This window comes from Sinocyclocheilus rhinocerous, unplaced genomic scaffold (genome assembly GCF_001515625.1).
Source record: "Sinocyclocheilus rhinocerous isolate Xijiao unplaced genomic scaffold, SAMN03320098_v1.1 scaffold506, whole genome shotgun sequence".
Lineage (NCBI taxonomy): Eukaryota > Metazoa > Chordata > Actinopteri > Cypriniformes > Cyprinidae > Sinocyclocheilus > Sinocyclocheilus rhinocerous.
This window is the reverse complement of record NW_015647040.1, coordinates 727,802-744,253: the sequence shown is the minus strand read 5'-3', so window position 1 is coordinate 744,253 and position 16,452 is coordinate 727,802. Positions and strand designations below refer to the sequence as shown.

At 38.4% G+C, this 16,452-nt stretch overlaps 1 protein-coding gene across 3 annotated transcripts in view; it reads left to right on the top strand.

The window, feature by feature from the left end:
* LOC107708542 (tankyrase-1) overlaps positions 1-16,452 on the top strand; it is a 76,112-nt gene that overhangs the window by 53,260 nt on the left and 6,400 nt on the right. For all 3 annotated transcript variants that reach the window (XM_016512805.1, XM_016512804.1, XM_016512806.1), the window contains 11 exons: positions 85-176; positions 289-367; positions 4,368-4,539; positions 4,650-4,729; positions 6,050-6,195; positions 6,322-6,487; positions 7,559-7,778; positions 11,182-11,291; positions 14,003-14,191; positions 14,769-15,006; positions 15,428-15,510. In XM_016512805.1, coding sequence (XP_016368291.1) covers positions 85-176; positions 289-367; positions 4,368-4,539; positions 4,650-4,729; positions 6,050-6,195; positions 6,322-6,487; positions 7,559-7,778; positions 11,182-11,291; positions 14,003-14,191; positions 14,769-15,006; positions 15,428-15,510 — 1,575 coding nt within the window. The remainder of the gene's footprint in view (positions 1-84; positions 177-288; positions 368-4,367; positions 4,540-4,649; positions 4,730-6,049; positions 6,196-6,321; positions 6,488-7,558; positions 7,779-11,181; positions 11,292-14,002; positions 14,192-14,768; positions 15,007-15,427; positions 15,511-16,452) is intronic.

Sequence of the window (16,452 nt, the reverse complement as noted above, 5' to 3'; positions counted from 1 at the left end):
CCCAAATGGTGCCAAAATGTTACCAAAAAGACAGAATTTGTGGTAAACCGTGACACTTACAAGGCCTCTATCCTGTGTTTTTAGCACTGTGCTGTTGCCTCACCTCACCCAAAACGAAAACAGGTCACTGAACTGCTGCTACGGAAAGGAGCCAATGTCAATGAGAAGAACAAAGAGTGAGTGAATGGGTCTGTCATGTGTTTATCAAATGCCAAATGTTTATCCTCTTAAGGTCTGTCTGGCTTACTTATTATCTTCTCTGTTATCTTGCCCTTCTTCCCTGTGCAGCTTCATGATGCCTCTCCATGTGGCAGCAGAACGGGCGCACAATGACATCATGGAGGTTCTGCAGAAACACGGGGCGAAGGTACACAGCTGCTCCTGTGTCAGCAGATGCCACATACCTGCATGTGCCTACAGAGCCGCGACACACACATACACGCACATTTACACACCTGACACCTCGCCTCACCATCCAACTCTCACAGTATAGTCTGCCTTAAAGGGATAGTTCACCAAAAAATGTTCAACATTTATTCCCCCGCATGACATTGCAAACCTGGAAGCTTTTTTTTTTTTTTTTTTGTGGGAAGAAAGAAGATTTTTTTGGGGAGATATTCTCTTGCCATATAACAACAGCTCAGGTCAGAGAGAGGGAGGACATTTTAAAATAGATTATGATTGTTTTGGTGCAAGAGCCATTGACTGACATAAGTAGTCTTCTGGGGAAAAAATAAAACACTACAAGTGTAGAATATGGCCCCTCTACAGAACCACAGCATCTTTTTTTTGTCTGTTCTCACCTGAGCCAAGAAAAATCAGTTCAGTGGAGCAGCATTTTTGTCACATCTACTGTTGTGTGCAGTTGAGTCATCACGTTCCTGCTGTAAGAGGAGAAGAATGAAGAATGAGCCCATTGCACTCTACTTTTATTATTATTTTTTAATTTTTTTGTCAGAGTAATTTGCCTGCTTATCAGTGGTTCAGATAATTGACTTTGAGATGGAAGAGCTCATCATCAGTATGGAAGTGTTTATATGCTAACATCTTCCCAATTAACTGCCAAACATTCATCACTCCATTCACAAAGATACTTTAGCAGATTGGTCTCTCATTTGAAATCTGCTCACTAGAGTTGGGAATCATGAACTTATTCTGATTTATCTGTAACATTTGCATTCTTCCACTAATGCAGATGGACCTGCATAAAAGACGCATCAATTATGCTATACATCAGAGCAAACTTGGCAAGCAATTCATGTTTTTTGTCGCATATGCACAAGAATGAAAACTTAAATTGCATGATTTATTGTTTCCCATGATTAATAGTATGGTGCTTCTGTGTGTGGAATGGAATGACGCCTTTTGCTAGATGAAATACATTTGAAAATATGAAATAAGTTCTAAGCTCTTTTGAGAATTGCATTGCCTAATACAATTTTGATTCTTATTTGTTTTTGTGTTGCAGTCTGAAATGACCTTATTTCACAACAGGCTGCTGGGGAATTTCAATGTATTCTAAACATACTGTATGCTACCGTTTAAAAGTTTGGGTTCAGTAAGATCATTTTTTTATTCAGCAAGGATGGGTTAAATTGAACAGAAGTAACAGTAAAGACATTCATAATGTTACAAAAGAATACTGTACTTTTGAACTTTCTATTCATAAAAGAATAATGAAAAAATAGATAATGGTTTCCACAAAAATATTAAGCAGCACAACTGTTTTCAGCTGTGATAAGAAATGTTTCTGAAGCATCAAATCAGCATATTAGAATGATTTCTGAAGTATCATGTGACACTGAAGACTGGAGTAACTGCTGAAAATTCAGCTTTACTAACAGGAATAAATTGCTTTAAAAATATATATATTTATTTATATATAAATATATAAATATTGTTATTTTTTTATTTTTTTACTGTATTTATTTGTGTTCATCCTCAGTGTTTAAAACTCTGTGGTTCTGTTTCTGTACTACTTTTAAAAAAATAATTCTGACACATTTAGTGGTTGTGTCAAAGTTTTCTAGTGAAAGTGAATAGGTAAATAGCCTGCTGCCTCGGTCTCACAGCTGGACTGTGTCAGAGAAACTGGAGGACGTCTACGAGCTACATCAGTCATGTCATTACCTCTCCAGAGCAGAGAGGGGTAAAAGACTTCCAAATCAATGGAGCTCTTTCAGAGAGCCAAATCAGATAAGCATCGACTAACTGATCAGGCATTCAGCTACCTCCTTGGCTGAGAGCATCGCGGCTGATCAGCTATTCTTCAGCGGAGAGACCAGGGGAGCCGATGCTCCTGGAAATAATCTCATCCACAGTCTGCTGTCTTTGTTCGAGCCAAGAGTGTATCTAAAGGGCCTCCCCGTTCATCAAACTTCCGTGTCCTACTTTCACGCAAGGTTGTATTATCCAGAGGTCCTCTTCATTGATGCTGTGTGGCTCTTTTATGCTGCCTGGAGCAGCTTGATTTTCAAAGCTGACTTCCCTTGTGCTCGCATCCCAGCTCTTCTGCATGATAAATAAACGGAGGCTGACCTTCCATAACCTGAATTCCATCATTCAGTCATCAGTGTCCATCTGTTGCAGTACGACCCCTTGGAAACGCATCCGATCGTTAATTGGTGTTGCGACCCAGCTCACTGCCAAACTGCAGCGGCCAGACTTAAGTGACATTAATGGACTGGATAAATAGTCAGGCTGGAGGTTCAAAGACAAGAGGCTATTGTAGCTAGCGTGTGTTTACAGACCATGTGTGAATCAGTAAACAGATGGTGTGGAAGCTTCGAGTTAATAAGAAGAGCAGGAAGCATGAAGAATAAAGCTGTCTGAAGCAAACACAGTTACTGAGGAAATCAGCTGATGGTGGGAGATGCTTATTAGCTGAAGATCTAGATTGATATGTGTAGCTTTGTTCATACAGGCAGGAAAGTATGTTTTTGGTATAGACTGTAAGACTAAAATCTGTTTAGTAGTTTGTTGGCCCAAAATTCACATTTCACCTGCTTTGGTTTGTAAGATTTTAAAAAAGAAGTCTCTTTTGCTTACCATGGCTGCATTTATTTGCTCAAGAATGCAGTATTATTGTGAAATGTTATTGCAATTTAAAATAATTGTTTTCTATTTTAATATATTTTAAAATGCTATTTATTCCTGTGATAAAAAGCTGGATTTTCAGCATCATTACTCCAGTCTTCAGTGTCACATGATCCTTGATCATTCTAATATGCTGATTTGCTGCTCAAGAATAATTTCTTATTATTATCTATGTTGAAATGTTGGAAACAGTTGTGCTGCTTAATATTTTTGTGTAAACTGTGATGCTTTTTTTTCAGGATTCTTTGAATAAAAAGTTCAAAAGAACGGCATTTATTTGAAACAGAAATATTTTGTAACGTTATTATTGTCTTCACTGGCACAGTTTAATGGATCCTTGCTCAAATAAAAGCATGAAAGTAAAATCTTACTAACTCCATACTTTTGAACAGTAATGAAGTTTAAAATTTAAATTCAGAATCAGATTTTTGTATTTCAGTCAGTCATATTTGGATTACATAATTTTTCCATTATTTGCAGCTCTGTATGTAATTATAATCACGTGATCATAAATGTATATATAGTACGGATGCTGAAACATTTAGACCATGGAACATTTTCATCCAAAAATGCAATAAAATGCTGTTTTTAGTCAAAAGAGCCAATTTTGGCCGAAAATATGAGCAAAAACCAGAACTTTAACAGATGTAATTGTAATGTGAACCCCATGGAGAGGACTAAATGCAAGGCTATGTGAAATCATGCAAGCATAAGTTATTTTCAAAGAACATTTTTAACTTTCTACGTACTCTGATGTAAGCATCTATTCACCGATGAGACTTCATTTTCAGTTTTTCTCAAAATGAATGTTCATGCATTATTATCAGTAACACATTTATTTTAAAACAAATCAGAATTGGTTGCAGTGTGAACAAAGGCATTGTGTGTTTGATATGGAGAACTGGAACACATACATTTCGCACTTTCAGTAAAGCACGATTTTGCTGAGAGTTTGAGTTTTTAAAAAGTAACAAGTTTGAGACGGAATAATGAACTGTAATCATACCATACGCTAAACCACACGCAGACATTACACAGTAGGTCCCTTTCTTTCTTCACTGTGCAGTGTTGATAGTCGTTGAAGGAGTGTAGAAGTTTCCCAGGGGCTTGTCTGATTAATTCAGATTTGTGTTCATTTCAAAAGAGGCCAAGTTTGATTACAGCTCAGTCTTGCTCTGTGGGCTGCGTTCAGATGTGCTCTTCACTGATCAGTGAGGAGGAGATTCCAGTCTGCTCACTTTCTTTCCATCCTTTCTTGTGTTTGTTTATAGATGAATGCTGTTGACACGCTGGGTCAGACTGCATTACACCGGGCGGCTCTGGCTGGACACTTGCAGACATGCAGGATACTTTTGAGTTATGGAGCCGACCCCGCCATCGTCTCCCTGCAGGGCTTCACAGCCGCACAGATGGGCAATGAAGCTGTACAGCAGATCCTAAATGGTACGGACTGAATCTGGGGTTTGGGATTGTTTATTTGGGCTTTGAAGTTCTGTATCTTAATGCATTAACAGTTATGGAAATTCACGTTAATTTATGCTCGTGTCTGTTAGAAAACATTCCAGTGAGGAACTCAGATGTGGATTATAGACTCTTAGAAGCAGCAAAAGCAGGAGACTTGGACACTGTGAAGGTGAGAGGCGCCTTAATTTGGTTTCAAATAGAGATGGACAGGATAGTTGTTCAACAGCCAACCAAGGGTTAAAAAAGGTTTTGGAGGTGAGGGAAGCTTAAAAATCTGTGGTGATCTGGTGGAGCCGAGATATAACATGAAACAGTTTGGCCACTATTTCTTTTTTTGTAAGAAACTTTAATTCATTTTAGATACTTTGTAATAACCTTTACAACTGTTTTCATTAGTGTAGTGCTACTAAGCAGCTCCAGGTTACATGGAGATGAAAATATATCTGCGGTTATGGATATTGAATTTTTTTATAGGCTTTTGTCTGGAACAAAAATACCCCGAAATGAGTTTAGTTTCTTTATTCCAGACAAATAAACTTTTCAAGGACACAGCTTGCAGCTCTTAGATGTGTTTTGTTCCATACTTTTATTTATTTATTTATTTTTTTTGAGAGAGTGAGAAGAAAATTGTATTATACTTGCTGAATACTTTTATTCAGCAATGGCACATTAAATTGTTCAAAAGTCACAGTAAAGACAGTTTAAAATGTTACGAAAGATTTTTATTTCAAATAAATACTGTTCTTTTTCTATTTGTATGATTTCTGAAGGATCATGCGACACTAAAGGCTGGAATAATGCAGAAAATTCAGCTCTGCTGTCAGGAATAAATTACATTTTAAGATATAAAACAGTTAAAATAGAAACAGCTATTTTAAATTGTAATACTATTTCACAATATTGCTTTTTTACTGTATTTTGTATCTAATAATTGCAGTCTTGGTGAGCATAAGAGACTTCTTTCAAAAACATTAAAAATCTTTTTGAACTGTAGTGTATATATTATTAATATTGCAAAATTATTAATACTTAGAATTAATGTTATTAAAGTTACAAATAATTTTTAATGTAAATACTATTTGTGTTAGTCTGCAAAACTGGTTTGAATAATTTATGCACAAGTCTTTAGATCAAAAGCTTTATAACCTCAAACCTTTTGACTGGTGATATAAGCCTGAAGATAGTGATTTAGAAACATGATAAAAACGTCTGTATGGATGGATGCCTTTGCTCTGATCAGATCCTCATCATCTGAAAGCCTCATTATGCGTAAAGTAATTATATCAGAGCACCAATTAGACTTTTGTCAGGCAATTAATCAGAATCTATACTGATGCTTGCCATAATTCTGGCCTGGTACCCTATAAAAGCAGATCAAATGAAATAATTTCTAGGATGTATTTAAACGCTCATTTTTAAAATAAAGTTACGTATTTGCAGTATAAAAACTTGCATTCAGTTTAATGATGTATCATTTTGTTTTGTACAGCAACTTTGCTCCCCTCAGAATGTGAACTGTCGAGACCTGGAGGGCCGTCACTCCACACCGCTACACTTTGCCGCCGGCTACAATCGCGTGGCCGTGGTTGAGTATTTCCTGCACCACGGTGCTGACGTCCACGCCAAAGACAAAGGGTGAGACTCCCTTCGATGTGGAGTGAACCTCATTAACAGTCAGCTCATGACTTAGCAGCAGCACCAGGAGATAAACTATAATCTTCTTGTCACTATTTATCTCTCGAATTCCCTGTCTGTTGGCAGAGGTTTGGTGCCGCTGCATAACGCCTGCTCGTACGGCCATTACGAAGTGGCAGAGCTGCTGGTCAGACACGGAGCGTCCGTCAACGTGGCTGACCTGTGGAAGTTCACTCCGCTGCATGAGGCGGCAGCCAAGGGCAAATATGAGATCTGCAAACTCCTTCTGAAGGTACTGTCATCACTACTCCTGCCGGCTCAACACTGACCTCCTCACGTCACTCGACATACTTGTTAATTCAAGAGATATCTCTTTCTCTAGATGTCTGACAGCCTGGAGTTGTTAATGGTTTTTATCACTCTGTAAAGTTTTTAAATGCAGTGTGAACTGCTGCAGGGGCTTCAGGTTTATTGCCGTTGAGCAGACGTCGGTTTTAATGCCGTCTGCTTTCATCGTACCTCAGGTTACTGTCACAGAGGTTCAGCTTCAGAGCTGTAAAGAATATGCACATTAGCCTTCAAACGAACATGTCACAACATGTCTGCCGTCTGCTTTCATCGTACCTCAGGTTACTGTCACAGAGGTTCAGCTTCAGAGCTGTAAAGAATATGCACATTAGCCTTCAAACGAACATGTCACTTTGTTTCTTGAAGTGGAACTGCTGAGGTAGACTTTGGTAGAAACTGCAGAAAAGAAATGTACTTTTCTCATCCACTGAATCTAAATCCGTAAGAGCAGTTGTAAAATGATTGCGAAGGCACCGATTTCCTGATCCAATTTTATTCTTATTCAAAGTCTCAGATTTGATTTGATTCTGATTCGAAAAAAATTAAGTTGAGAAAAATTCATTTGCAGGCTATTAAAATACATTTTCTTTGATCTATTGCTGCACAGGGAACTAAAATATTAATGGACCCTAACTATTAAATTCAATACTTGTGGCCTAAAAATGTAATTTGATCAAAAGACTTTTCTCAAAAGTAAACATTCTTAATAAAAAAAAGCCATTTTTGTCACATTAAAATTTAAATATAAATAAAATTTTATATAAAATATACATATATATATATACACACACACACACACACACACACACATATATATATATATATATATAACCATATTTATATATAACATATTTATGTTTAGTGAAATCTCTCATCCTCTGAGGATTGAATGATTGAGTAATGACCATTTCATGTATAAATGTTCAGAAAGATCATAGATGAGGTTTTTAAACTGTGCTAAGTCAGCCTTTGGGCTTCTCTGTGGATCTGCGCTCAATGTCTTTGTCTCTTTCAGCATGGAGCAGACCCCACCAAGAAGAATCGGGATGGAAACACGCCATTGGACATGGTGAAGGAGGGAGACACAGATATCCAGGACTTGCTGAGAGGAGATGCAGCGCTTTTGGATGCCGCCAAAAAAGGCTGCCTGGCCCGGGTCCAGAAACTGTGCAGCTTGGAGAACATCAACTGCAGAGACACACAGGGACGCAACTCGACTCCGCTGCACCTGGCAGGTAATGAAAAATCATTCTGCGGCCTTCCGAGCCATCGCTTTCAACATAGAAACGAGAGCACTTCTCTCTTTCAAATGGAAAAATCAAGCTGTACCACCATACAGAGAATTGCGTTTCTACAAAAGCATTGAAGCAGTGTTGTGAGATATCATCCCACCCCAGAGGCGAGGCAAGGAAACCCAGAAGGAAAGAAAGGGGACATGTTGAATTAAATCTTGGCTCTCGTCCCTTTCTGAGCACTGTGTAAGCCTGGCTTCCAGGCGGGGATTCAAAGGCTTCCTTGCCAAATATTAAATCTGTCTAAGACTTCCACACAGTTCATACCGTCACCGACATTTACATGCACAACAATATTCTCCGTATGGCTCATGTCCCCGATAAAGTCTTATTCAGAATAATCTCTTTATGCGAGCCTTCCCCCATCTTATTCATGGGTGTTCTTGTATTCATGAGAATATTATATTTCGGAATATAAATGTTTTCTGGAGTCGTCCACGTGCATTGGTTGTTCTGTGATTTTTTTTTTTAGAACACATTTTTTGTAGCTATGAAAAAAAAACTCAATCAAGTCAACTTTATTTATATAGCGCTTTAAACAATACAGTTTGTTTCAAAGCAGCTTCACTATAATAAACAGGGAAGTAACAGAATCATTGATGCAAACTTCTTCAAATAAAAGACGAATTCAAATTCTGCTGTAAAGCAGCTCTAAAAATACTGTATCGTAAAAATACTATAGTATCATTATTCAGCTCAAGTCAGTGTTCAGTGTTTGTTCAGATTTGGTTCAATACTGTGTAAAGTTAAATTATGAAACTTGTTCAATTCAGCTATAAGCAGCTCTACAGAAGACAGTAGCAATGAATATCTTATCTATGACTTTTTCAGAAGTTTTAAATAGTAATTTTAATATGTAATATTTAATAGTATAGAATATGTCGGAGCCAAAGCTGAGCTGTTTTTTGATGATAATAATAATAATAACTACAACTATTATTATTATCATATTGTCATTGCTATTTTATAATAAACGTAGAGTTGCAGCTGTAATGTTTGAAGCACATGACTATCATAAATAATATACAATTGTAGCTGGATTTTTCAATTTTTTATTTTAAATATGTTATTAATAATAATAATTTGGTTTATAACTACAATGACAATGATAATAATAATTGTTGTTATTCTGTAATAAACATTATACAATTGCATCTGGAATGTTTGAGAGGACATGACTATTATAAATACGGAAGAGTAAAATATAATTGCAGCTGGATTTTTACAAGCATGGCAATTTGTTTAAAATATATTACTATTAATAAAGATAATTCAGTTTATAACTATAATTGCGAACTAAAAAGAATTACCCAGAAGCCTAAGGGTGTTAAATAGATTTGAGTTTAGAGAAGGAGAACACTGCTCCAGGATCATCATTTGCACAACACTCCAGCCGTGCCAGTGACTCATACTGCGTGCTGAACAGCACAGATCAGCAAATGTCACTGAACAGATGGAGTGAGCGCGCTGGTCATTCCACTTATCTTGCTAGGCCTGGCCAGCAGCAGGTGGGTGACGGCCCTTACCATCAGGCAAAGATATAGACACATGATTTTACTCCAGCTAGCACACATTCGCTATTTCTACTGGAGAGCAATGGGCTGTGACTAACGTGGTGGTTGTGACCCCTGCTTAGAGAACACGCCACTCGTCTGCCGTTTGCCTGTGGGGACAATTGTAAGACGAATTAATTTGTTCTGTCTGATGTTACAGAATCTCATGCATTACAATCCTGATGCTTTGCCTAGCAATTTTTTTAATGACTGGTAAGTCATTTTTAAGGCTGCTTGGGGGGGACTGAGGTTAAATCCAGGGGCTGATGCCCCCTGATTCAGCAGTGTCTGCCCACCAATCAAATATATTTGTTTTTATGTATTTTTATTTGTAATTAATCCATTTTATGAAGAAATAACACTTATGTTTAAATTAAAAAATGCCTTTTTATATTTTATATAGTAGTACTGTGCTATAAAAAAAAAAAAATGGTATTTTATTTATCCACAAAAACAAATATGTGTAGTAATTACCTCATTCAGAAATGCAGTATGTTTTCACTCACTAGCATTAGGCTCATTTTGCAGTCTACACTTTCTCTGATGTATTGAAAATGGCTGCTGACACTTCATGACGTGTGATACTGTATCCACAACGTTAATATTTTTTAATTCACTATAATCCTAATGCTTATCATGGTGTTAATGAGAGTAAATATGCTTTATTAAACATAAGAGGCAAAGAGAGTAGTACAGCCAGACAGATAACATATTCATGGGAAGGAAGTGAGAAACACTGCTAAAAATGCCTGTAGTTTATAGAGGAGAACCTGCAGGAAGCATTTGATGAGCGCTGCACACGCGGTGGAGTGTGTACGTGTGAGACAGAGAGCGTGTTCTCATTAGTGCGGTTCTCAAAGCTGGGTTTGTGCGTTATTGGAGGGCTACAGCCTGTAATGATGAGGGCTCTAATTAGTGATGGTCCTGTAGGCATGTATGTCTGGAGTGAGAGGGAAAGGAACCGAAGAAGACGGTTAAAACTGAAAATAGTAGTGTCTGGTCTTTTTGGGAAAAGGTCAGTGACGGCTTGCTCAGTGCCAAAGGTTGACTGCCAGATTGAGTTTCTTCTAGCTAAGCTGGAGTGACAAAAACACACACACACACATCTGTGCTTAGCTTCCACTTTGCACTGAGCAATAAATATAATTGCAATCACAAGGAGTAACGAGGAGTAAGATTTCAGTAACACTGGCTAAAGAGAGTTTAATTAATTGAGTTTAATTAAGTTTTGAAAATGGGAATAGATGAAATTTCACTATAGACCTATGCAGAGGAACTGAAATGCACCCAAGATGAACAATTTGATCTTGGGAACAATTAATAAATTGACTGAAACTGTGAGCAGGGGGAAAACTTTTTTTTTTTTTATTCTTTGATTTATATATTTTCGGTTTTCATTTAAATTTTAGATTTAGTCATTTCTTTTGTGCTTATATTTTAATGATCTCTATTTTTATTTCAGTTTTAGTAACTTACATACTATTAGTATTTACTAATATTTTGAATAAGTAATTTTTTATAATGTCAGGTTTCATTTTAATTTAGATTTGCGTTTTAGTAGTTTATGTGCTTTGATCATTTTTATGTCATTGTTTTTTAATATTTCTATATGGCTTTACACACATCTATCTATCTATCTATCCATCCATCCATCCAGTTGTGGTGTGCCGTTGTGGGAAAAAGTTTTTTTTTTTTTGGTAAATTTTTTTTTGTGATATGGATTAGTTGCTTGTGTTTGATACCAGATTTGTGGGCAGATGGATTTACATTTCTCTGCATCCTTTTCTCCACAGCTGGCTATAACAATCTGGAGGTAGCAGAGTATTTACTTGAGCACGGGGCGGACGTCAATGCACAGGACAAAGGTGGCCTTATTCCCCTCCACAACGCGGCCTCGTACGGGGTGAGTGCAATTGCTGATTAAAAGGAGGAACATTTAATTGAGACTGGGACTACATGCAGACATCTGTTAAGCTGACACATGTCATGCCTGGAAACAGTGCTGTGGGTACCTCAGGCACACACAAACAGATGTAGATGCTGAATAATCCATGTATTTGCTCCTGAAAACAAAACACAGGGCTTTTTTTCTCCCAGAACAAATGTAAACCTTCACCTGAACCCCTCTGTGCTCTGATACAGCACTTTGTTTTCACTTCCTGTGAAAAATCAGTGACTGTATGCAAAATGTGTTTGGACATCTGTATTTGTTCTGCCAACAGAACCTTGGCTTATGCACTTTTAATGCGTCGCTGCGCCTCATGATTCTTCAGGGGGTTTCAGTTGCATTTTCACTTGCGAACAACCCAGATGCCGAGATGAAGCCGTTTGCGAGCCGCAACCCAGATGAGCCTTAATCCACAAGGCACAGAACACTTGTAATACAGGATTTGACTCTTTCTGGAAATCAAATCAAGCGAATTCAGGGAAACCCATTACAGGTGATGGTAGTTGGAGGTATTTATCAGCGTCTGCCCTCTGGAGGTCTACAGGGATGTGATTAGACCATGCAGATGGATGGGAGCAGATTGCAGTTACATAAACATGCTGGATCAGAACTAGTCAGACTCCGGCTGCACTCACATATGCTCTCTGTTGCCATCCAAGAAACAGGACCTCTGTGACGCGAGCTGTGAGATTCTTATTGGCTGTAACCTGAATGGCAGGTTGCCCAGGCTTTGCTGATTGGCTAGAGGAGAGCTGGCAGCCGGCCGATGCTGGCTGACCTTGAGTGCGCCTCCCTCTGTTCATTTGCGGCCTTTTTGTGTAAAGGCTGTCAGCGCTCGGCAAATACAGCCAGCTGATCGCACTTCCATACAGTCACTGCTGCTGACGGAAGGACATCTCAGCCACACACACTGTGCACCACAACTCAAGAGTTGGCCGAAACCCAAGCTTGTTTTGCCCTCCCTCTCTATTGCTAATGAGAACGGTTCTCATATGCCATTTAAAGGGATAGTCAAAAATGAGAATTCTGTCGATATTTACACATTCTCATGGTGTCATGGTCATTGTTATTGTTAACTAAAACTATTAAAAATGTGTTAATGGAAATAAAGCTGAAATATAAATATTATATGAAAAAAATTTAACTAAATAAAAATGATAAAACTGGAACAAAAACAAAAAATGAAATAAAATATTTTCAAAAATTAATTTTTAAAATGGCAAAGCACAAAATTACTAAAAGTTAAACTAGTTAAATTCATTTTATTTTTTAAAATAAGAGCCTGTAAATTCTGTACTAACTGATTGTCTTTCCCTCTAGTCAGCTGTTAACTGCTGCCACCAGATTACTGAGAAAATGATTTACTTCAAATCATGAAAAAATCATTTGGACTGATTTTATTTTATTTGTTAAAAAAAATGATTAATTGAAAATAATTTGATTCACTCAAAAGAGTGATTTGATTCACAAATGGAACATTGCTACTTTTCTCATTCTTTTGCCGTGTAGAGCTAGGGCAGATGTCAAAATTTTCAAAGAATAACAATTTGTGTTTTGGTTTGTTTTTCACACAAAGCTATTGTATGGCTTCATAAGAGTTGTATGGAACACTTTATTGTGCGACTTCCATATGTGGTACTAAATCCGATACAGGTCAGATGTTTTGGAATGCGACCGCAGGGTGAACAGTCATTCATGTGACTTTTACGTCACTCTAGATCAACATTCGTCACGATTCTGCGCTCATGGGAGTCACTTCAAAGATTTTACATACCCAAAGCTATCAAGACAGTTGCGAAAGGTAGTCAGTGGAAGTACAGTGACGTGTCAGAACTCATAAGTCATAAGTGACAACTCTATATACAAGCAAAACATCAGGGCTCATATCATAAATGTTTCAAAACTCTGCTCTCTTCTGTCAAATCATTGTCTTTATTTTTCATATTGCCTGCGCATAATTTCGCTGGCTTCTGCGGCAGATCACACTATAAATAAACGCATAATCGCTTACTTTATGTCCTCTGTGTTTACTTCCATATGACTGTATTTTTTTGTTTTATCAAATAAATGCAGCTTTGGTGAGCATAAGAGGCTTTAAAAAAACAACAACAAAACAACACAAGTGTTGCCAAGTCCGCAGTTTTCCCACAGAATTGGGAAATTTTTTCATCGTTGCCGCGGGTTGTTTTTCAACTCAGTGGGTTAAAGTGACCCCACTAACGCGATATATAACCAACAGAAAGTGATTGGGCTAGTTTTGGACTAGTTTTGAGAAGCAGTTGGGCAGATTATTTTGTGAAAACCTGGCAACCCTGTTCATATTGTTCTTTTGCGCAGGCGGGTCAGTTCAGAACCATGATCTGTTCACACTGGAAATCTGATATTGGCCACATTTAATACAACAATGTAAGCAGCTATACAAAAAAATCGGATCTAAGCAAAAATCGGAATTGAGCACTAAGGCTCGCAGTGTGAACGTAGCCAAAGATATCACTTAGTGATGGTGACAATCCAGCACTTGAAGTCTGAAAAACAGTCAATATTTTACACTAAAGCAGATCTGCTATAGAAAAAGCTTTGCTTCTTTTTTAATCAATATCCAGGTTTTAAAGATTGTAGGTTGTAGAATAAATTGTTCAGTAATAAGCCTCTGTCTTCCCTTCTAGCATGTGGACATCGCGGCCCTGCTGATCAAGTATAACACCTGTGTAAATGCCACTGATAAATGGGCCTTCACACCCCTTCATGAAGCTGCGCAGAAGGGCCGCACACAGCTCTGTGCTCTGCTGCTGGCCCACGGGGCTGACCCCACCATGAAGAACCAGGAGGGCCAGACACCGCTGGACTTGGCGACGGTAATAAACACATACCTCTTACACGGATTCACATTTATGTACAGTCAAGCCCACATTTATATACTGCCATTCATTTAACAGAGCTACAGATTTGAAAATATAGACATTCCCCAGTTTAAATCCAACTTCTATAAAAGTTTCATGTTCTGCAAGACTATTTATTCTGGCTGTAAGGTCCCATATGGTTCAGGTAGCATAGACTATCCTGAGAAATTGGGACATTTATCTTCTTAACACATAAGCAGAGGTGTTTAAACCCATGCCCCCCTGTGTTCAGGCTTGTGCGAAGCAAATGGTAAATCTGCCGTAACCTTTAGTAATTGGGCTCTGGTGGCCGTGTTCATGCCAGGTGCTAATGACACAGCTGTTCTCAGCTTTTATTGTCCAATTCTATACCAAAAAGCCAAACTAATGCTTTGTGCAACTACTTTCTAACTTATCCCCTCACCCATGTGGCATGGTACTCTAACATGAATATTAGATGAGTCTAAGTTGTATTTAAAACTGATCAGACACAGAATTCTTATACAAGTGTTGATTTTCCCCCCTTTACTTTTATTTTTTTATTGATTTTCAGGCTGATGATATCCGGGCGCTGCTGATTGATGCCATGCCCCCTGAAGCGTTGCCTAGTTGTTTTAAGCCCCAGGCTACAGTGGTCAGTGCCTCCGTCATCTCTCCATCATCCACACCTTCCTGTCTGTCTGCCGCTAGCAGCATAGACAATCTGGCCGGGCCCCTGGCAGAGCTGGCCGTACCTGGAGCCTCAGGCCCTGCTGATGGGGCTACTGGATCAGAGAGGAAGGAGGGAGAAGGTGAGTAGATCATGTGATGTGACTTAAAATTATTGTACAGAACTTTATATTGTAAGTAGGGCTGCACCAACTATTCATTTTTATTTATTTTTTATAAAATGTGTTGTTGGATATAAAATGGTATTAGTTTAAAATGAACCGAAATCAAAATGATTTTAAGAAATTATGCAAGTTGGAATGCTAACAATATTTTATAAGAATGGTAACTGAAATGGTATAACTATATATATAGTAGAGTGCATGATAACAGCATTTTGTATTAGAAAATGCTGGAAAAATAGGCTTTTATTCCATTAATCTAAAAAAAAAAAAATGTTGCTAAATTAATCAGTAATGAAATGACATTTAGTTGCAGCCCTAAAGGTAATTATGCCGTAAATGTATGACAATAGTTATGAGTTATGATGTTTTTTTCCTATAGTTACAATTCTGGATATGAACATCAGTCAGTTCCTGAAGAGTTTGGGTTTGGAGCATTTGCGGGATATTTTTGAGCGGGAACAGGTAAGGTCACTTCCTAGGATCAAATCAATCTCAATCATCTCAATCTCATCAGTTCCACTCCACACATTAAATTGCCAGCTGTCCTGTGTAGAGAGGCCTGCCGTTGTTTCCCGTAGAGAACTCCAGGTCCTTCTCGTCAACGTTATGTAAATGCGATGACATCTGTGGCCTCGTAATTATCTCCTTTCAATATACTCTCTCTCTCTCAGCACCTTGGCTTTATAATTTCCAGCCAACTCCTCTTCAGCCGGACGCTGTGAGATTACTAGCGTCTCTCAAACTGTATAGGTGTGAGAGAGATCCTGGGTACCGGCGCTGACCTCTGCGCCCCTTCTTTTGATTAATACGGTCATGCCACTCGCTCACACTGAGCTCAGGACTCTGTTGTTCCTCTGGCTTTCCTCCTCCTCAGCTTCGACTCCACGAGGGCAAGCCCGTGGGATGCGATTGGCATACTGCGCCAGACCCGCCGCTCATTTGCACATAGATGAACAGAAATGGTCTTGGCGGCCACCAGCTGGGAAGAGCGCTTGATGTGAGGGGCTGAAATCAGTTGTGATTGTGGCTTTCGTAAGATGCATTCATCTGTCTCACAGTGTCTCTTATTCTGCAACGCTGTGCCTATGGGAGATGGAGCATGAAGAGGCAACAGTTTTTCAAAGAAGTGTGAAAGACTGAGTGAAAACGAGATTGAGGACGTGCTCACAGATCTCATACACGCGCCAATGTCGTCATTGGACATGTCTGGTTTTAACCTTAGAGCAGTTTAGAGCCGTCTCCTAAATTGACTACTGCCGTCACAAGGGCTTTTTGCGAATATTTGTCTCATTTAGATGTCTGTAGTATGTCTGCTGCATTTCCACTTCCCTTAGACATTTTAAGTTTTTATTGTTCATCAGCTAGAAAAAAAAGGTTCCACAATCGATTCTAGTGAATATATAT